The sequence below is a fragment of the Styela clava genome, chromosome 3, assembly GCF_964204865.1.
Source record: "Styela clava chromosome 3, kaStyClav1.hap1.2, whole genome shotgun sequence".
In the NCBI taxonomy this organism is placed as follows: domain Eukaryota; kingdom Metazoa; phylum Chordata; class Ascidiacea; order Stolidobranchia; family Styelidae; genus Styela; species Styela clava.
In genome coordinates, this window is record NC_135252.1 from 3758211 (window position 1) to 3779999 (window position 21789).

Sequence of the window (21789 nt, forward strand, 5' to 3'; positions counted from 1 at the left end):
GCTGTTTGTCAAAATTAGAAAGAGTAGATAACTAAGTTGTGGATGAATGACCCAGCAAATAATGCTGGAGGATAAATATAAAAAGTTGTTCTGGCTGCAAACCACGCCAGACGTCCACATAGCATGTGCAATAAATCCGGGAAATTCACTCAACACATCTAGCAATTATTGATCAAAAATAGGCATCATTATTGCCCAGTGCTAGCGAAACAAAATGAAGATCAGCGTTCAAAATATAACAAACGGAAAGTAACTTGCCAGACAGCAACACACAAAATATGGCAGAGTCAGGCCGAGATAGGAACCCGTCACAATCACCAAGACCATTCGACGGGACAATTGGAACAATGTACAAGTACCATAGCGCTTCGCCTCCACAAAGTCAAGAAGAGAGTGGGCAGGGCTGTCGAGCCACCGCTGGTGGTAGTCAGATATTCTTGATGACGTCGATCCGAGTGATCGTACAATTTATCTTCGATCAGGGCTAGTAAAAGGCAGAGAATCGATAGTGCGATAATGGCTCCGAATAACGGTTCAGCATTTTTAAACGTTAACGAAAACAATGGCCAACTTGCATAGTTATAAATAACGACTGCTTGTGGATCTGTAGCTTTTACATTTGTTTATAAAATATTGTATTCCGTCGTATTATAACAAATATCTAAATTTACAGGAAATTTGGATTTGGTTTATTTAACCATATCGACGTAATATATATATCTTTATTTGAATATACCAAAAATAATCAAGTTCATAAGTCCAAATTGACAATGGATTTTAATTTGCCCAAAAAGGGTTATTTATAACTGGGAAGTCGTTATTCCGAAGAATGGATTCGCACAGTCGTCGTTCCAATTTATTGCATTTTATCGCCATGATCGTCAGTAAAACAACATTTAAAGTATTTCGCGGCGGTGGAGAGTTAAAAATTCATAAAACTGCAGACCTTCATATATTGCACAACAATGTTATTCATTGGCGTTGAGTTTCTCCGTGTCTAATAGAGCTACAAGTGTGAAGTCATCGTCAAAATAAACAGCAGGGCTTATAATTTTTTCCTTGTCAAAAATAATTTCACGCGTTTTTTTTTCACATTATATTGCTCTACATCGAGACTGAATTTTGGTTGGTGGAGAAAAGGCTGGCATGAGTAGCCTAACAATCCTGCAGATATAATCCAGACCACTGAGATTCAAAACTATTTAACTTAACAGTAAATGCTTTATGTGTTTAGAAACATGTATTTGAGAACAAAATACAGTTGTTATTTGGCAAAAATCTAACATTACAGACACAATCACTGGATAAGCATGTTATTGTCTACACAGAAATTGGCTGAAATAAGCAGGCATCAAATGTTAAATGCGGAAACATTGTTTTGCATGGGTTGTTTCATTACTTTAGTTTGATAAGCAGCATTGGGCTATCACGAGTGATGAGTATTGCTCTGAATACATACAGCAAGCAAGCAAATCATTCTGTTGAAAATTGGCTTCCTTGCCTATTGGAGTGCCATTGTTGATTTGGTTGAAGAAGCATGGAAGGCTATTATCACTATATTTGCCTTTGATGCATTACGAGTTCTGGAGCCATCTGCAAAGTACACATTCGGCTGAATCAACCCGCTGTCTGCTCTAAATCGGAGCATCCAGGTTCTTGTTCTTCATCGTTGTATATGTTTTCAGCCATCTGCCACACCTGCATGATGTTATCCTCTGACACAGAACATATTACCCATGGTTCTTTTGAGTTCCAGGAAAAATCGGAGATCTTGGCTGTGTGGCCACCATGAATGAACTGACAAAACATACGGTAATTTCTAATTAATTTTTTGAAAAAATTCAGCAAATAACAACATGAAATTAAAAATAAAAATGCATTCCAAGCATTTTCTGTGACATTACTGCTATACTTCAGTGACCAATTACTTATGTGATTGAAAGTAGATACAAAACTATATTATATTTCTCTGAGCAGTAACAGACGGCTGACAATCGCCTGGCATAAATAATTAGTAAAAATGAGCAATTTGCATGACACACAGAAATCAATTGGCAAAAGTCATAGCTTATACTTTAAATGAAATTTTTACCTGAAATATTTGTATATGGATGGAAATGATAATAATAAACAGGCAAATTAATTTGGGCATATTATTTTGGCCTCATTAAACTGTAGGTAAACAAAGCCCACCTTTTATTTACATACAGGGTGATCCAAAAAATAACAGAGCTCATAAATTTCTTAATTACTATGAAAATGAAGAAAACTTATTTAACACTTCAACTTCTGTTTGTGTATAATTGTACCCAAAAGTTTCAGTGATCTGGGATGCTTTGGGCAAAAGTATGTTCCAAAAGATCTGGGTTCTGTTTTTTGGAACACTGTCACACTGGAAACATCTCATAATTTTGTTCTACCTATCATATATACTTTTAGTATATTTAACAATATTTGGATATTTTTAAATAAGAAATATTGAGCAAATATATTACTACAGCTCAAAATATTGTACAATGCATTCCAAAATTCAATTCCACTTTGCACAGGAGCAGATACTACATATCTAGCTATGGCACTTTTATTGTATAATTTATTCTTGGTTAAACTGATGTGATCAACTACTGAACAAAAAAAATTAACAGAGTGATAAAAAAGTACATACCAGTAGTTCTGGAGGACCATCCTCCGCGTCTTCTGCGGACTGTTCTTCGCCAATCTTACTTAGATCCCAGACATTGAGTCTGCGATCAGTTCCACTTGATGCCAGGATAGTTTCATTATGTGGTGACCATTGAACTTGGAATATTTCATCCTTGTGTGATTCAAATGAATGAAGCTTGAGCTTAAGATTTCTCAAATCCCACAATGCAACAGTTTTATCAGCTGAACCAGTGGCAAGAATAAATTCACTGAAGGGGTTGAATGATAAACAATTCACTTCGGCAGTGTGAGCCTCAACGATATGACTTGGTTTATTGGTACTTTGTGCCCTTGTATCCCAAATAAGTAATTTCTGATCATCTGCTACCGATCCGAATAGACTTTCATGAAGGAGGTGCCAAGACACATCTTCTACTACAGCAGTGTGACCAGTAAATACTGATTTAGCATCGAGCTCACGATTTTCTTTTAATTTGTGACCCACGTCCCACAGACATATAGTGTGATCATCTGAAGCACTCAACAAGTGACCAGTTACATTTGGATTCCAAGATAAGCCATAGCCCTCTTTCTGATGACCTTTTAAACGAATATCAGGTTTGCAAACTCCACATGGATCTGGTTTAGGTGGATGTTTGGTGATATCGAAGACTAGGACATCGCTACTTGGTGTCTTTGTGCCGATGATACACGGCCTCTGAGGCATGTAACGAGCTCTATTGACCTCTCCTTCGTGGTTAATTTTTGTTTCTATCTCAATTTTCCCACTAACTGAACCAAAACCACCAAATTCCCCTCTTTCACTATCATAATGAGATGCATCAAATGTAGCATCATCTGTGGGAAGCTGAACGCTCGCAATGATCATGTGATTTTGTTCATCTGAGGTATGTGTCCCCAAAATGAGCTTATGAACAGCATAGTCTTTCCCATCTGCTTTTGCTACATCAGGAAGCCATTGAACTGTGAGACTTGGCCATTCTAATGCATGTGTCATTACCAGATCATACAAAAATGGTGTGTTCTTTTTCCATATCTTATATTCTTCATTGATAACTCTTTCTTCCACTGCCTCATCAAATGTTTCTTTTTCAGCCATAACAGCCTTCGATTTTGAGTTAAAATGTCTAATTTGATCAATGCTCTATAGTAAACCAGAAACTATTGTAATGTATAACCTTTTGTGCATACATAATAGGATTTTTATTCTGGCGTGAGTAAATTCAAGAGCTAGAATTTTGTCCTTATCAATAATTTGAAAAAATAAGCAATTCTACTAATTTTATTCCGAATAAGTGAATATTATCTCCTTACAAGATCAATTCAATTCATCAAAGAATACAGCTTTGGGAGGGTGGAGGGCAACTTGTCACAGCGCTAACTCGCCATTGGCAACTCGCCTGCTCCATATTTGATTATGATAAGACAGTGCAAGAAGAACTATAATATGCGGTATAGAGATGTAAAGGACCACACTATGATTATTTAACACTAATATTGCATCAGCATTTGAAACTTTGAAAATTACTGATATTTCAGCGAGTCGAGTAAAACATCAAAATTATATAGACTATTCAAAATGACTTTGAGTGAATAACAACAACTGACAAAGCTGAAAGTATCTCAAATTATGTTTTTAAAGTAGTTAAATTGTAACGAAGCTCACGATATCCAAGGAATTCAAAGAATGGCAGTGTCACATCATTATCATTTGAGAATGTTTGATAAGAGATTTGTAGCATCATCCAATTTCAGGTATCCAAATAGATCATATTAAGCAATAACAAAACGAGAATATCGGTCAGAGACCAAAGACTTATCGATTGAAAGTTAGGGGATCCCCAAAACAGCGCTCTTGCTCCATAGTGACACCTTGTGTCCAATCACTAATTAATTAATAATTCGCTAATTATACGACATAATTCGCCCAAAATCAATAGGCTTCTGGTCCGAAATATGATGAATGCACATGCAAAATCTGCAGCAGATCCAATCTCACTTTCGTGAGATATCGCGTGAATCTAACAGACAGACAAATATCTATCAACATACTTACCGATTAAAATCGATAAGTAATAAATTAGGAATTTAGTCTTGCTATTAGCAACAAATACTAAAATAAAGTATGCGTACATTCGTTATATATAGTCTAGATACCTAAAACACTTACGTAAACTGCGAAAATATGTAACTTGTAAATAAAATATTCCACCCCTTTTATCTGTGCTTCTATAAGAAAAATTCAAAATTGGGGTTATATATATTATATTGATTATAGAATATTCAACTTTCAACACCAAACTGACAGTGCTATTTCAGTACTGCAATATGTAAGTAGTCTATAGACTAGATGATACAGTAATATGACATGATAAAGGATATGTGGATCAACGGATGTACTTAATGCAAAGAAACCCGAAATCTGATAAATCACTACCGGTATCTGAAAAAATCCCCCTACAGCCCTAACAGTGGCAGCGCAGCTTTGGTTTAGAGATGTTACTTGATTTTATCTATTTACCGTTAGTCTATATCAGGGTGGGCAAACTGCGGCTCAAAGAAGATTTTTGTGTGGCATGCAAAAGCCTTGAACAAATAGCCTACTTGAAAACAAATAAAAGTCATGAAAAAAATTACTACAATTCTGTAAAATTCGATTCATAACAAGCATAGCCTATCCGCATAAGTAATACCTCTGGCTCTGGGAATGTCAAAAAAATATACCGGTAACTTAGATGGTTAATTTATCAGTTTGTAGGGTTTGATGACAATATCAGCGGTGCACTGCAGTTCTCAGATGTCTCAACATCTGGTTAAATACAACGAACATTCTATTCGTCTCTGATTAAGCCTAAGCCGTCTTACTGACTTTCCTCTTCCCCGGCAGCCCGGGATAAATACGTACCGTACATCCTAAATCCTATCAGGACAGATGCTTAAGGCAAGGCAAAAATGAAATAAAAACAGCGCGAAGCAGGAATGGAGGATGTTTCCTCAACCCTTGACCCCAGAGAAATTATCTTAGTACTTTATTTTGGAGGTGGTTTGTAAAAAGGTGACAACTCGGCCCTAATTTGCGGTGGTTCAGAATCACCGCACCTTTATAGCACGCGAAGCGTAGGTTGAAAAACAACTGGGACATGAATAATGAAAAGCAGCACCCCTAGTCCCCACCCATTAAGATTGCTCTATCCCAACTTCTATCTTTTTGGCATATATTCGTGAATTAAGGTCCTGTTCGCCAAAGTTAATATAAAACATTCAGCCCTATCAGACAAAAATAAAGAAATCTTGATCTGTCAAAAATGCGTGTTTGTTTGTGAAAGAAATAATATATGCTGGTACGTCGAAGGGCCTACTGTTTCACTTTTCAATTGATTACCCTGAATAAATTTGCCCAAGACGGGCTTATGTAATTAAATATTATGATTTTTGAGCGTTCTTGTAGTGGGACACAAAGTTGTTAGCTGCAGTTAGGAATTTTGCCATGTTTGCAGTACAAGTTTAGTATGATAATTTATAATACATAGAAATGAAACATATGAGTAATAAAAATGTTGAGGAGTAATAAAATGGTGATGAGGTTCCTCTGTAATTATCTATCTACAGTATATCCATACCTACGTCTATATCTATACCTACAAAAAAAAATAGATTTACTGAAACTCATGGAGCCATACATGACCGTGTTGTCTGTATGGTAAACACTCAGTTCAGTGATTCAGAAATTGAAAGGGAGAAGGAAGTTGAAGACATAGTCCAGAAATCAGGGCATGATTCGTGTGTGTTATATTCGTCAGAACAAGTATCGCTGGCTTCAGACAGAAATACAGATGATGAATATATTAGATGCTCAGAATGATGCCACCAATAACTAGCACATATATAGCGTCAGAGTCTAGGGAAGTATTTTCCACACAGTCAGCATCTAAGACAAATATGACCTTGAGTTCAGAAGCAGATAGATAGATGTAGAACATCAAGAAACAAGTCGTCATCAAACATCTATGACTGACATTCAAATGCGATGGAGAGCAAGATCTACACTACAAGTTGCGTGTAACTTCAAAAGGCCACCTTTACCTCCTCAGCCAGAAAAGACATCGACGTGTTTACAATATTTTCAGCAGTTTTTTGATAATAATAATTTAATTGATCACATTGCAGAACTGACCAATTTGTATTCGGTACAGAAAGTAGAATTTTCCGATGCTACAAACCACAACGAATTCGAACAATATTTGGGAGTAGTTGGACATCCATGATGGGCATTCTGGAATTACCGCGTTATCGAATGTATTGGGCACAAGAGACTAGAAAACAACCAATGGAAAATGTAAGTCCAAGAAAATGTAATTCTATTCCTCAAGAAGAAAAGCATGCACTAGATCAGGGGTTCCCAAACCTTTTCAGCTTGCGGCACACTAACAACAACATTAAAAAGTCGCGGCACACTTATTACAAATCAGTTTTATTAAATCCCGTATTCGTAAATATTATGTGTATCGGCATTAAATATGATTAAAACAAGATTTTGTGGGTCAATTGTAACGAGTCTTTATCGTTTTTAGTCTTTTATTTCTGTCAGCGCATGAAATTAATATTTGCAAAATCATGAAAATGCGAATGGGAAAAATATTTTGTTGTACTATATGTCTATATATATATATATTGCAAGGGTGGCCAACACGCCGATCGCGATAGACCGGTCGATCGCGTTTGATGTTGAGTAAATTTGCCAAAATTCCAAGCGAGCAAAGAATCGGACTTGAAGAATATTGTAAATTAGATAGAGAAGTTTGAGCAGTCATGGAACATTTATGGTTTGAGATTGTTCATTATTCGCTGTTTAGATAGTACATGGACACTTTCATTCAAGGTTTTTGGAGAAATTGAAAACACTTACAACTGAAAATTAGACAGGCCCTAGATCTGAAGTGTATGATTTCAATAAATCTGAAATAAATGATAAAAATTCTACTCCGGGTACAATTACATAATCAAAAAATTAACAAATTGAATGGAATATGAAAAATGCCTACTTTTGTGGCAATTTCATTGAGAATGCGCCCGCGGAGCCGAGCTTATTGGCAGTAGTGGAATTTTTGTATGCGTGTGTGCGGTTATCTGCGTATTCGTATTCATTACTTGTCGATTTTAATCGGTAAGTATGTTGATAGGTATTTGTCTGTCTGTATGTCTGTTAGATGCACGCGATATCTCACGGAAGCGAGATTGAATCTGGTCCAGATTTTGCATGTGCATTCATTTTATCTCGGACCAGAAGCCCATTGATTTTGGACAAATTATGCCGTATAATTAGCAAGTCATTAATTAATTAGTAATGGGACACAAGGTGTCACTATGGAGTAAGAGCGCTGTTTTGGGATCCCCTAACTTTCGATCGATAAGTCTTCGGTCTCTGACCGATATTCTCGTTCATTTTTGTTTATGACATTACAACCGATCAGTCGATCGCGAGCTATTTTGAAAATTTCAGTCAATCGCGGTCGGAAGCAGGTTGTGTCGGCAGTCCGTGTGGTCCTAAAGTTTAGTTTAGTTAGGATCCCTTCAGTTGTACATCGTCATCGTGATGATTATCGCTAACTCGTCGTCGTCATCATTACTGTGTTGTTTTCTCGTATTCGACGTGTCGCATTTTTCTCTTTCACGTGTTATCGTTTTACGTATTTATTTTATTATCGTCCCCTAAGCTCAGCAAGATGTTTAAGATTGCATTTCTGGTGGTAGCAGTTTAGGATTTCATTTCTTGTTATGGCAGTTTAAGATTACATCGCCTTTATAGCGTTGAAGTTTGAATTCATTCAGTAGTCTCCTTTTATACTGTATTTCGAATCGTTCGATATAACATTATGATATTTGCATGTCTACAGCTCGTATTGTATTGCATTTATAGTTACTGTTTTACCTTGGTTGTATATCTGTCGTTTTGGGACTATGCTATTATATGGAGTTGTTTTGTGTAAGTATTAGTTTTATATTCTGTATCATTTGTCTTTGATTTATTTGGTGCTAATTATTTCATTTGTATTTTAGTCAACCGTTTTGAATACTTTCAATAAAACGAGTCTGGCAAATCGACTTATCATTTCCGGGTCCCAAAAGTGACAAAGTTGAACAAATCTCCCTGCGACGACGATGAACGAAGCAGATGAATCAATTACACAAGATTTGAATAGACGAGAAGCTTCTTCTTCGCCTGCAGTTCCTCTCGCGGAAACAGACGACGGTAACTCTGAAACTATTGGACGCAATGTATTATGCCACGAAAGACTACAAAATGAACTAAATGGTTTGTGCGACAGATTTTCAAAATCGATTACTGAAAATGCTCAAAATCCTATCGTTACTGATCTTAAAATTAAACTTCATGTTAAACGAATTGCTTATGACCAAGTGATGGATAAACTCATTCCGACTACCCGTAATCCAAATGTTTTGAAGAAATATGAAACTGGAATGCAAATGATGTTATCGAAAATCGATCAAATTGAAAGCAGAAATTTTATTCTTACCTTGACGAGGAGATCGTTTCTGATCATTGGTCTGCCGAATCCAATACAAGCAAATGCAGTGTTGAATCACTGAAGCGATTGCAACTTGAGCAAGAACGAGAGGTAGAAAGAGCCGATTCTCTTGTACGTATGGCTAAACGAGACTTTCTCACAGAAGAAGATACCATTCGCAATAAAATATCAGCACTAGAGCGTCGCCTTGATCACAAACGTCGAGACATAAACGAAAAAGAACGAATGGCAGATCTAACACGTCGCCAAGCTGACGAACTTATGCGTGAAATTGAACAAGAAAAGACTGAATTGGCTACCAAAAAGATGCCTAAAGATAACTTACGTGGCGTCAATATTGAATATCCGTTAGAGTCAACACGCAGACGAAGTGCAGCGAACTTTTTTGTTCCGACGAAGAGTCAAGTGACAACAAATTCAGAAAAGACCAAAGAATTGCACTTCCCGACAGCACGAACTTACAAACGCCCGTCTCCTGCAAACAGAATGCTTATACCACAAGAAGCAGTCGACGCGTGGATTGACCACTTGGAACCTAACCAGTCTGGTAAATTTTCTGTTAATTCTTTTAATATGTCAGTAGAGGAACAAACTATGTTATCATTACAGTTGAATTCTAGAATATTGTCCCAGTACCATTTATCACCGATTACGATTCCTAGTTTTAGCGGAACGACCCTAGAATGGCCAAACTTTATTGAGTTATTTTTTGATAATGTACACAGTTCTCTTGACGACGACGGTTCGCGTATGGTTCGCTTAGTCGCGTCTTTGACGGGGGTGGCTAAACGACATGTCGATGGCTTAGGGACGGTGGGAAGTAATTTATTGTCGCGTTGAGTGAATTGAAACATATATTCGGCCAACGGGTGACGATTGCTCGGGTCTTTATCGAGAAGGTTGTAGATGGTAGACGAGTAACAGAATTCAGTATCCGGAAAATATCTGATTTTCATTCTGAAGTTCGCGACATTGTGATAAATTTGAAGAAAATGCGATTGCTTGCAGATTTGTATAGTATTGAAAATGTTAGAAAGACAGCAATGCGAATTCCGACCGAACTGACCTCGAGTTGGAATAAGTTTGTGACTGATATGATTCGTGCCGACGAAATGCCGAGTTTACTGGACTTCGAGCAGTGGTTGTGGGAACGATGCGAGGAATTAGGAAATCCTTTTTCACCAAATCTTTTCAGAACTAAAATAGATCGTGACGATCGCAGACAGTCATTTCCTAAGAAGAATGTGGTATACCCTTTATCGGGTCATTCAAATCAGCCGCTCGACCAACCGCGAATGCAATGTTTCTATTGCAATGGTTTTCATTCTTTGAGTAACTGCGATAGCTTCGGGTTTAGTGCCAATGACACGAAAAGAAGATTTCTACTAGATTCACGCCTGTGTTTTAACTGTCTCGAACCTGGACATTTAGCTATTTCGTGCCGGTTCCGCAATATGTGTCGTGTTTGTCCTAGTAAGCATCATTCAGCCATCTATGGTTTGAGAATCGTTCCTAATAGATTGAGTGATAACAATCAGCCTGATCTTCCTCCTCATATGAGCGGCGTTGCCAATTCTCATATTTCAGGCGTTAATGGTGTTCAGTTTCAGATTTTGCCAGTCGTAGTAAAAGGCCCATTGGGATCCTCTGAATATGCTATTGCTGTTCTAGATTCTGCCAGTCAAATCTCAATAATACATCCCAAATTAAAACAAAAACTTGGTTTAAAAGGAAGTCCTAGGTGTCTAACCATTAACACCTTATGCAATAAGGGCGTTTCGCAAAATACGGAGGTGGTGAAATTGTCGGTGCGATCTGCTCACGACGAGAGTGGTCAAATTCTGATGTTAAGCAACGTGTTTGTGGTCGAGTCACGCATACCACATCCAGCTAGAATCCTTAAGAACGATCACAATATGACTCACCTGCAGGATATTCCGTTAACCGACATTGAAGCGAACAAAGCTATGATTTTAATCGGAGCCGATAATCCCTTAGCGCATTTCTAGCTTGAACGTAGAGTCGGCCAGCAACATGAACCAGTGGGTATTAAAACTCCTCTCGGTTGGACTTTGATCGGGTCTTTAGGCGCGATTAATGAAGATGAAACTGTTTCAAATATGCTGTGTTGTGATTTGCGTGACCAGTATAACATGCTGCAAGAACAAGTCGAGCGATTTTGGTCCACTGAAGCTGTAGGCACGGCGTACAATTTGACCCGTAGCGAGTCGATTGAAGATAGACAAACTGATAATTTGATGGAAAAAAAAATTAGATTTATCGACGGTCATTACGAGGTTAGGTTTATGTGGAGAAATGAAAATTGCGAAATGCCGCAAAACGAACACGTAGCGCTTAACAGGTTCGAAAATCTTAGAAAACGACTCCAAGGAAACGAACGTTTGCGAAACTTATATTGTAAAGAAATGGCAAAGAATATTGAAAGGGGTTGGGTGCGTAAGCTAACTTCAGATGAAAAGGCGTTTCGCGGTCCTCGAACTTGGTTTCTGCCTCATCATGGCGTTGAAAATCCCAACAAGCAAAATAAAATAAGAATTGTTTTTGACGCGGCATCTACTTGCTGCGGCGTCAGTCTGAACAGTCGATTGATGTCCGGGCGCGATTTGATCAATAATCTAGTCGGGGTGCTTTTACGTTTTCGGGAAAGACCAATCGCTATAAACGCCGATATAGAAGCCATGTTTCATATGATTTGATTGCCGGAAGATGATACGGATTCTGCACGTTTCCTCTGGTCGGAAGACCTTTTTTCAACCAAACGGCCAGATGTGTATAAATTCTTAGTTCGTATTTTTGGAGCTGTGGATTCACCTTATGTCGCAAACTTTTGTTTGAAGAGAGCTGCGTACGATAGTAGAAATAAGTTTCCTAGAGACGTAATATTAACTACCGATAGAGACTTTTACGCCGATGATTTACTTACTTCGAAATGGAATGTTGATTCCGCGGTATCGACAGCTAAAGATATGATTAAGATGTTACACGATAAAGGATTCAAGTTGACCGAGTGGGTTTCGAATTCTAAATCGGTTTTACGTGAAATATCCAGTGGACGTGTCGTCACTAATGTTGACTTAGATCTGGTCAGATTACCTGTTAGAAAAGCTCTTGGCTTGCATTGGGACATCGAGAAGGATTGCTTTATATTCGACCACCAGAAATTTACTGAATTTACCACGAAAAGAAAGGCCCTTAGTGTAACCAGTTCAATATTCGATCCACTAGGATTTGTAGCACCAATCATATTGTATGCCAAATTATTACTGCGGGAATGTTGGCGTGACAATTTAGCTTGGGACGAAGTATTCGATAATAAGAGATTGAAGTGTTGGGAAAATTGGATAAATTCGCTGAAATGTTTAAAGAGTTTTTTGATTCCACGTCAATTTAAAGGTGTTAAATGTGAAAGTTCCTCGTATGAAATTCATATATTCTGTGATGCATCAGAAGTGGCATATGGCGCGGTAGCATACATAATATCGAAGCATTCCCGGGAGAATTTTCAGTGTAGTCTTATCGCGGCTAAAGCAAGAGTCGCACCTATGAAAGGTATGACCGTGCCTCGTTTAGAATTGCAAGGTGCTCTCTTGGCCGTGCGATTGTTAAATTTTCTCCGAAAAGAACTATCCCTTCCACTAGGCGACGTACATATGTGGTCCGACTCGACTTGTGTATTGAGATATTTAAAAAATAAAACTCGAAGATTTAAAACATTTGTAGCCAATCGCGTTCGCGAAATACTCGATCACACTCGGCCACACCAATGGAAGTACGTCGACTCCGCACAGAATCCCGCTGATTACTGCACTAGGGGAATGACGGTTTCCAGATTTCTAGAAAATTTTGATCGATGGCTACATGGACCAGAGTTTTTGCTCATGCCCGAAAGTGATTGGCCAAGCCAGATAGCGTTACGTGCAGTTGACGACTATGACCAAGAGATTAAATATCAAACATGCATAATAGCAGATTGTTTTATAACCGCGGATAACCCGTGCCTCGTTTAGAATTGCAAGGTGCTCTCTTGGCCGTGCGATTGTTAAATTTTCTCCGAAAAGAACTATCCCTTCCACTAGGCGACGTACATATGTGGTCCGACTCGACTTGTGTATTGAGATATTTAAAAAATAAAACTCGAAGATTTAAAACATTTGTAGCCAATCGCGTTCGCGAAATACTCGATCACACTCGGCCACACCAATGGAAGTACGTCGACTCCGCACAGAATCCCGCTGATTACTGCACTAGGGGAATGACGGTTTCCAGATTTCTAGAAAATTTTGATCGATGGCTACATGGACCAGAGTTTTTGCTCATGCCCGAAAGTGATTGGCCAAGCCAGATAGCGTTACGTGCAGTTGACGACTATGACCAAGAGATTAAATATCAAACATGCATAATAGCAGATTGTTTTATAACCGCGGATAACAGCGATGGAGTACTTGATTCGGAAATCGAAAAGGTCGTTGATGTCAAACGTTTTGATTCGTGGTTTTCCTTATGCAAACGAACTGCCGTGGTTTTGTTGGCAGCTCGGTATTTTAAGAATCTTTCTGTGAAATGTCCGACGTATAGCCCGCTGCCAGCTCAACTTGTGACGCCTAAACAGTTGGAACTCGCGGGCCGGTATTGGATAGTTTCTGCTCAAAACAAGCATTTCCGCGTGGAGCGCAAATGCATAACTAACGGAGAAGATTTATCATCAAAATCAACGTTACTTAATTTGACGCCATTTTTCGATGGACAAGTGATCCGCGTCGGGGGCCGTCTTGAAAATGCCAATATCCCACTGCGTTCGAAACATCCTATTATACTGCCGTATTCAAGTTTGAAATGTGATTCGAACTGCCCATGTCGAATTTCATGGTTGATAATGAAAGCTGCTCATATTCGACTCGCACATGCCGGTCCAGAGGCCACGCTTAGCGAATTAAGACAGCGCTACTGGCATATAAAAGGGAGAAAACTTGTCAAACGAATAATTGATAATTGTTGGGAATGTAAAAGACGTCGAGCAAGTTGCAGAACCCCACTGATGTCGAATCTGCCCAAAGTTCGTGTTACTGAAGCAAGACCGTTCGAAAATGTCGGGCTGGATTTCTTCGGCCCGATTCAAACAGAGGCAGGGTTTTAGAGAAACGATGGGGGTGTTTGTTTTGTTGTCTTTCAATGAGAGCTGGACTATGGATACCGATTCCTTCATATGTGTACTTTTGTCTTTCATTGCGATACGAGGACCTGTATCCCAAATATGGTCGGACAACGGATCAAATATAGTTGGTGGTTCCCGAGAGCTGAAAACCGTCATTAACTCGATAGATAAATCTCGCGTGGCAGAACTGTGCTTAAAACACAATATTGAATGGCATTTCACTCCACCTTACGCTCCCCATTTTGGTGGCGTTTGGGAAAGATTAGTAAAGTCCGCAAAGCGTGCTTAGAAAGCAGTTCTGGGGAATGTGCGCGTAACCGACGAAGTCCTGAAGACCGCGTTTGCGAGGGTTACCGACATCATGAATAGTAGACCCATTACAACAGTGAGCGACGAACCAACCGATTTTAGTGCCATTACACCAAATTGTTTGTTGAAAGGGCATTCGGCCGAAGTGTTTCCACTGGATTCAGACGTAATGAAATTATGCTACAGAAAACGATGGAGGCAAACCGAAGCTATTTGTAATCAGTTTTGGAGAAGATGGCGAAAAGATTACCTACCGAATTTGATGACACGGTGTAAGTGGCGGAAGGAACAACGAAACTTACAAGAAGGAAATCTGGTGCTCGTTTCTGACCCCGTTGCACCGAGAGGACGTTGGCAACTTGGTCGTGTTATTCAAATTTACCCTGGTTCTGACGGACGAGTCCGAACTGCCGCGGTTAAAACTATAAATGGCATATATATTCGACGCGCATCGAAAATCTGCCTCCTAGAAGAATGACTTCCTGCGGATAGTCATGGGGTGGCTTTGTCGGCAGTCCGTGTGGTCCTAAAGTTTAGTTTAGTTAGGATTCCTTCAGTTGTACATCGTCATCGTGATGATTATCGCTAACTCGTCGTCGTCATCATTACTGTGTTGTTTTCTCGTATTCGACGTGTCCCATTTTTCTCTTTCACGTGTTATCGTTTTACGTATTTATTTTATTATCGTCCCCTAAGCTCAGCAAGATGTTTAAGGTTGCATTTCTGGTGGTAGCAGTTTAGGATTTCATTTCTTGTTATGGCAGTTTAAGATTACATCGCCTTTATAGCGTTGAAGTTTGAATTCATTCAGTAGTCTCCTTTTATACTGTATTTCGAATCGTTCGATATAACATTATGATATTTGCATGTCTACAGCTCGTATTGTATTGCATTTATAGTTACTGTTTTACCTTGGTTGTATATCTGTCGTTTTGGGACTATACTGTTATATGGAGTTGTTTTGTGTAAGTATTAGTTTTATATTCTGTATCATTTGTCTTTGATTTATTTGGTGCTAATTATTTCATTTGTATTTTAGTCAACCGTTTTGAATACTTTCTATAAAACGAGTCTGGCAAATCGACTTATCATTTCCGGGTCCCAAAAGTGACAGGTTGGCCACCCCTGATATACTGTATTACATATGTTTCACTGCTATACTGACAGAAAATTTGCATGGCAAAATTTGAGGAAAATTTAACAACCGGAGGGATAGACCAGGCTCAAGTTGGTCCAAACCCTATCATGCTGATACATTCTGTGCGGCCCACAGAACAATTATAGCGTATATTTGTATCTAATAGTAGAACGTTTTAGAGTTTTATCTTAACTATTCCAACCGGGGTTGGGATCCCAAGATTCAAACCTTTTTTTCTAACGCTTCGTGCCTTTATTTTAGTAAAAACACTTCTCTGTTTTCAAGCGTGGGCCATGTGACAATAGTGACGAAACGCAGAGCCGACTTAACGCCGCGCTAACCAGGTTTTTCAGGTCCCGAAATACCAACTTCGACGTACTTGGTTGTTATTTGACGATGGCACCAAGCTTGCTCACGCTGCAAGATTTTATATTACTCAAATATATATAACAATTCGTAATTAATTAAATGAGTGTCACAAGAAAGGTGACATGAGGAAAACACGGCGGAAACGTATTTCCTTGCCCATCACACAGTATCTGGTTTGATTTCAAGTAATATCTGTCAAGAAAGAATATAATTTGAAGCGACATTAAACGCAAGATGCGGAATATACAACGGTAGTTCTCGAGAATTAATTTTAAAATAACTGAGGGCTTTATATATATATCTTTTAAGACTGCCATCCATGCAACATAATAATAATCTGATTAGAACGGTGAACTCTCGTTGTTTATTAAATTGAAAGTAATTAAACTCCCGATATTTCGATCACTTTTGGGTTTTCTCCGCCTTGCGGCCAGTGAGACCTCCTCAAAAGTTTTTGCGGTCCTCCAACCTAGCAACCTGAGATAGACTACTAGGTACCGGTTAAATTTCAAACCCAGTTGTGACTTGTATCCCTTGGTATTTCGACCCACGTTGAGACTGGAGGCATGAATCTTCATTGTCATACTCCCTCAGGATTAGAACTCGCCCGATATTGCGTGTTTGCCAATATATCATATCGGCAGTAAACGACCGATATATATCTCGGCTATATATAACAGTTGAGAAACCTAAAAATGTTAGTAAAAGTTGTTTTTTTTACCTTTGGTTGTGGTTATTTTTATTGGATGATACACATATGTGGTTTATTGTTTTTATAAATAAATTACACATAAGGGGGCACCAAAGTCTTCAGTGCCCAGGGCACCAAAGGGGCATAATCCGCCCTCGCTGCTCAGCTTCTGAAAAAAAAAATACATCAAAATTGAACGTTCGGCAATAGTCGAGGAATATAACAGACATATGGCGGTGGAGATCTTTGTGATATGCTGTTGTCCTTGTATCGGATCAGAAATCGTACTACCAAGTGCTATTCACACCTCGTGTATTATCGTCTTGAAATATCTGTTGTGAATGGTTGGCTATTAAATCGGCGCCACTGTGATCAGGCCGAAATATCTTCAAATATGGACTTGTGCCCCACATTTAAATCTCGTATCGCAAAAGCTCTAATCCTATCTGGAAAAGAGCTACCACTTCGTCGTGGAAGACCACTATTATCACCACATGAGTCACCACAACAATCCAACAGAGGCCGCAACCCAGCAACACAAATTCCCGGGGATGACGTGGGTTTCGACCGATCTGGACATTTTCCTTATTTTACAAGCACTCAAAAAAGATGTAGATTTTGTAGAAAGGGGTTTTCACACATTGTGTACAAAAAGTGTAACGTACAACTTTGCTTGTCGAAGCGGAGAAATTGCTTTGAAAACTTTCACATAAAAAGAAAATGAAAATGAGAACTTTTTTAAGACTTTAAGATAATATACCCAATTTCGTTGCTATGTTTAGGTGTGTAATTAGGATAGGATAGGATTTACATATTTATCCCGGGAGAGAGGAAAGCCGATAAGACGACTTAATCATATGGCGAACCACGGTCTCTCGCCCGGTTACCAGTCCAGGTCAGGTATGGGATTAGTTAGCGAGATATTTGTTTTCGAAGCATGGACTTGATGGTGAAGGAAGCCGTAACCGACCAGCGGTTTAGTGAACCACCGTACGGCGGCGAGAAGTCCAGCAATCCTCTCGCACATGAGCATCCCCGCATGGGATTCAAACCTGCGATCCCACGAAGGGTAATCAGAGATGCGGTGGCGAGCGTATTCTTAGCGCTTAGCACGATGCGCCACACCGCCGAGCCGTTAATTGTAAATTAGGCTATAAGTTATTTCATTGTGTCAGAAAAGTTTTTATAAATTTTGCTCGGAACTATTTTGTCATGATGCTGTTCCCAAACAAAGTCGCAGATCTACATGATGACATCACTGAAAAGTCATAAACGGAAGGGATTTATATTATACTCCTCAGTGTCGTGGATACCTAATCGCTTGCGCCATCTTGCGATTCAATTTATTTCGACCACACTTACCACTTTACGACATACAGCTGCGGGTTGCCGTTTTGCGGCTTGGGCAAGGCTAAAAAGCACATACAGATATACGACTCGGGTAAGGCTGGTTTTCCTATTACAGTGTTAAATTATATTAGTACAGTGGGATTCAGGTACCTATGAAGAGAATAGCAGCAGCTTCAATTATAACTTCACTGACTTTCATATTGCACTGTCTGAGTGTGCATTCTGATTCTGACACTGACATGCTGACATGTCACATACAGACATAATGCAATAACTGAATGTTAGATTCGCATGGAACCGGAAGCAGCTGAACTCAGTTATAATGTCAATGACAACACAATGACAAACTAATGGAATACCAACAAGGGGAGTACTGGCTTATGAATCATGCGAAAATGAAAAGAACATTAAGGAAACATAACAGAATCCTAAGATTTTGAATCAGGAATATCTGAATATGGAGAAATGTATGGAATGCAAATAGTCTACTGCAAATGCTTTAAAATAAAATTTTACTTAAATAGTAAATGAGAATTCAAACCCTTTTCAATTTTCTTTTACCATCTTAGATTTAATTTAACTAACGTACGTTACCCTATTATCGCCACTTTTTATTACAATCCATCCGAAGTCTATCTACTTCTGGTTATAATTTCTCTATATTGTCTCTGAACATTAGCTACCGATCGGAGGAAAAAATGCCAACAGCAGCGAGTCGCGAAATGGATTTGCTATAGCGACACCTCACGAATATAGCGGAAATGTGGGTATGGCGATAATAGGAACTACGATTATCCTATTATCGCCACTCATGTCAAACTTTTTTTTCAATAGCTTTTCTCTTTAAATACATAATCATTTGCTATGAAATTTTCAATGATTGAAGAGTGTTGCTGCTGCTAGAAGGTTATTACTTTTATTTATTTCAAACATTCATGTAGGCCCTACGAGATTTGTTTTTCACTTCAAAATTTTATATGATGACATCATCAAAATTAAAAAATGCGCATCGTAGCATGGTGGTTCTGCGATCACATTTAGGCGATCTGGCGGTCAGCGAAATCGGGAGTTTTTTTAATAAATGAGATAACTGTTACTGTGAAAGATTTGATAACACTTCTTTTTAGTATTTATCCTCACGTTATTGAGCATTGCTGTTTTGTTTTTTCTCGATTTTTCCGGTTCTCCCTTTTGGCGAGCCAAATTTTTTTTATCCTATTATCGCCACCCTGCGGATACAATAATCAACAACAGCACGATATTTACAAACACTTCCCATTTCAAACTTGATTCAACGTCGATCTAACACTGACTGACAAAAACTAAAATAAATAAACACTGTCGCGCTATTTTGGGCTGCTAATTAGTAATTACCGCCCTCCCAAAAAGTTGGCCGAGCGTGATATCAGCTGATTTTTACATTTTACAAAAATTTATGTTTTTATTGAAATGTCTTTACGCCACCGGGTGACAGAATATGTTTAATATTTATCACTTATGACGTCGCAATCCGAAAACAACTCATATTCAGCGCTATCTGAAAGTGCGACTGCAGCAGGGCGATTCTGAAGGCGTGTGGTGAAAATTGGCGAATGGCGATAATAGGGTAACGTACATTATGTATGTATCTCAAACTACTCTATCACCTTTTTAGTAATGCCCAATCAGCGTAACCTTTTGTGGCTATCTTTATTCTCTTATCACATTGTATTCCACACATTATCTGTGAATCAGATTGAATTATAAGATTGAGTGTTTTAAAAGTACAACAACCCGAAAGTGCAAAACATTCCAGCATTTGCATATTTTTTGTTTGTTCTGGCCCAAGCCTTGTTTAACTAGGTTTGTGATTTTGTAATTTTTTGTGTATGATGGTGATATTTCTCATGTTTCGAAAGTTTTACGGTACTTGCACTCGAGAATTTTATGTGTTCAATTTATGTGTATTATGGAGTTTTCAAAATATTTTATATATCTACATACATTGTCACTGAAGTGATTGAAGAAATTTTGAAATCGATATTGTTGTGAAAAAGTTGTTAGCTATGATGATCATTTTACTAACTACTATCTTTCCTCTAAATTCAGTAATATTTTATATAGTTCCAAATTGCTATTAAATAGAAAAATGGGGAATGACTTATCTTTACCGATGGAAATGTGCTCTCATTTTGACCCGGAAGAAATTGCCAGATTGGGGAAGCGATTTCGAAAACTTGATCTTGACAACTCTGGTTCTCTGAGTGTTGAAGAATTTATGTCTCTACCAGAACTGCAACAAAATCCTCTTGTGCAACGAGTAATTGATATTTTTGACCAGGATGGAAATGGAGAAGTGGATTTCCGAGAATTTATCGAAGGAGTTTCTCAATTCAGTGTGAAAGGTGACAAACAGTCCAAGCTGAAGTTTGCATTTAGGATTTATGACATGGATCATGATGGCTTTATCTCCAATGGCGAACTTTTCCAAGTGTTGAAAATGATGGTTGGAAGCAATCTCAAAGACTCACAGCTACAACAGATTGTTGATAAGACAATCATTTATGCAGACCTTGATGGCGATGGTAAAATTTCATTTTCTGAGTTTTGCGCCATGGTCGATACTCTTGATGTTCATAAGAAAATGGTGGTAGATGTATGATTATATATATGTATATATTTCGCATGTTTAAATTATATCTGAACAAAAGTATAGATGGGTATTTAAAATGAAGCAGGTATTATATTATTGTTTGCACCAACAACTGTATGTGGAAAATACATATTACACATTTTATGGGCTGTTGCTTTTGCAATCATGCATTGCAAATAGATTGCCGATATATTATCAATTTCTTACTGTTGTGATATGTAAGTATTTCAATTTACTTGCTGTACTGAATGTTATATTTGGTTGACATATTGGTAATGCAGATGCCCCTACTATTAAATTTTCCTGAATATATGTTTTAGGTTTATGTAGCATAGATATGTTTGATATCAAGACTTGTGAGTTTGTTTGTGAAATGTATTCTTCTGCCATGTATGTTCAGTGTTTTGTCTTATATTATAAAGAGATTATTTGTGAATTGCCATTATTTCTATAATACTTGATCATAATAAGGTTTCATTCAGATCTATTTTCATTTGAATTGGTCAAAGTCATTGACAGAAAAAATTCTACAAATGAATGTCATTTAAAGCTTATTAGCCCAATACGTTTTAATGGACTACAGAATTACGAGTTTAGAGATTCCGATAGTCTGCCTAATAGAACCTTGACAAAAGGTGTCTTCCATTTATTCTTCATTTCATGTGCCTTATATTTTGAATGTTTTTTATCAGACCTAGTGTATAATCTTATTAGATTATAAAAAAATACCTAAAACATGTTGCGTTTCTATATGTGATGCTGTCTCAATATTTGCACTGTATGTCTTCTGATTTTCAAAGTGATGTCTGTAATCTTGTTTATATGTATTTGTAGGTTTTATATATTATATTTGTTGTTATTATTGCAAACACTAAATGTATTTATCTGTGATGTTTAATTTTTTCAGGTTTATAG

General features: G+C 38.1%; 3 protein-coding genes across 3 annotated transcripts; 2 read left to right on the forward strand and 1 right to left on the reverse strand.

The window, feature by feature from the left end:
* Positions 1 to 1221: 1221 nt before the first annotated feature.
* LOC120342917 (histone-binding protein RBBP4) lies at positions 1222 to 3878 on the reverse strand. The gene is made up of 2 exons (XM_039411965.2): positions 2666 to 3878; positions 1222 to 1797 (listed from the first exon to the last, which is right to left on the reverse strand). Exons 1-2 carry the CDS (start codon positions 3761 to 3763, stop codon positions 1618 to 1620), a joined length of 1278 nt encoding a protein of 425 aa, XP_039267899.1. The 5' UTR covers positions 3764 to 3878; the 3' UTR covers positions 1222 to 1617.
* Positions 3879 to 9329: 5451 nt separating this feature from the next.
* LOC144420818 (uncharacterized) lies at positions 9330 to 14367 on the forward strand. The gene is made up of 3 exons (XM_078110481.1): positions 9330 to 9759; positions 12018 to 12782; positions 13391 to 14367. Exons 1-3 carry the CDS (start codon positions 9330 to 9332, stop codon positions 14365 to 14367), a joined length of 2172 nt encoding a protein of 723 aa, XP_077966607.1.
* A 3894-nt stretch (positions 14368 to 18261) lies between these two features.
* Positions 18262 to 21781, forward strand: LOC120343302 (calcineurin subunit B type 1). The gene has a single exon (XM_039412441.2). It carries the CDS (start codon positions 20371 to 20373, stop codon positions 20881 to 20883), a length of 513 nt encoding a protein of 170 aa, XP_039268375.1. The 5' UTR covers positions 18262 to 20370; the 3' UTR covers positions 20884 to 21781.
* The last annotated feature ends 8 nt before the right edge of the window (positions 21782 to 21789 follow it).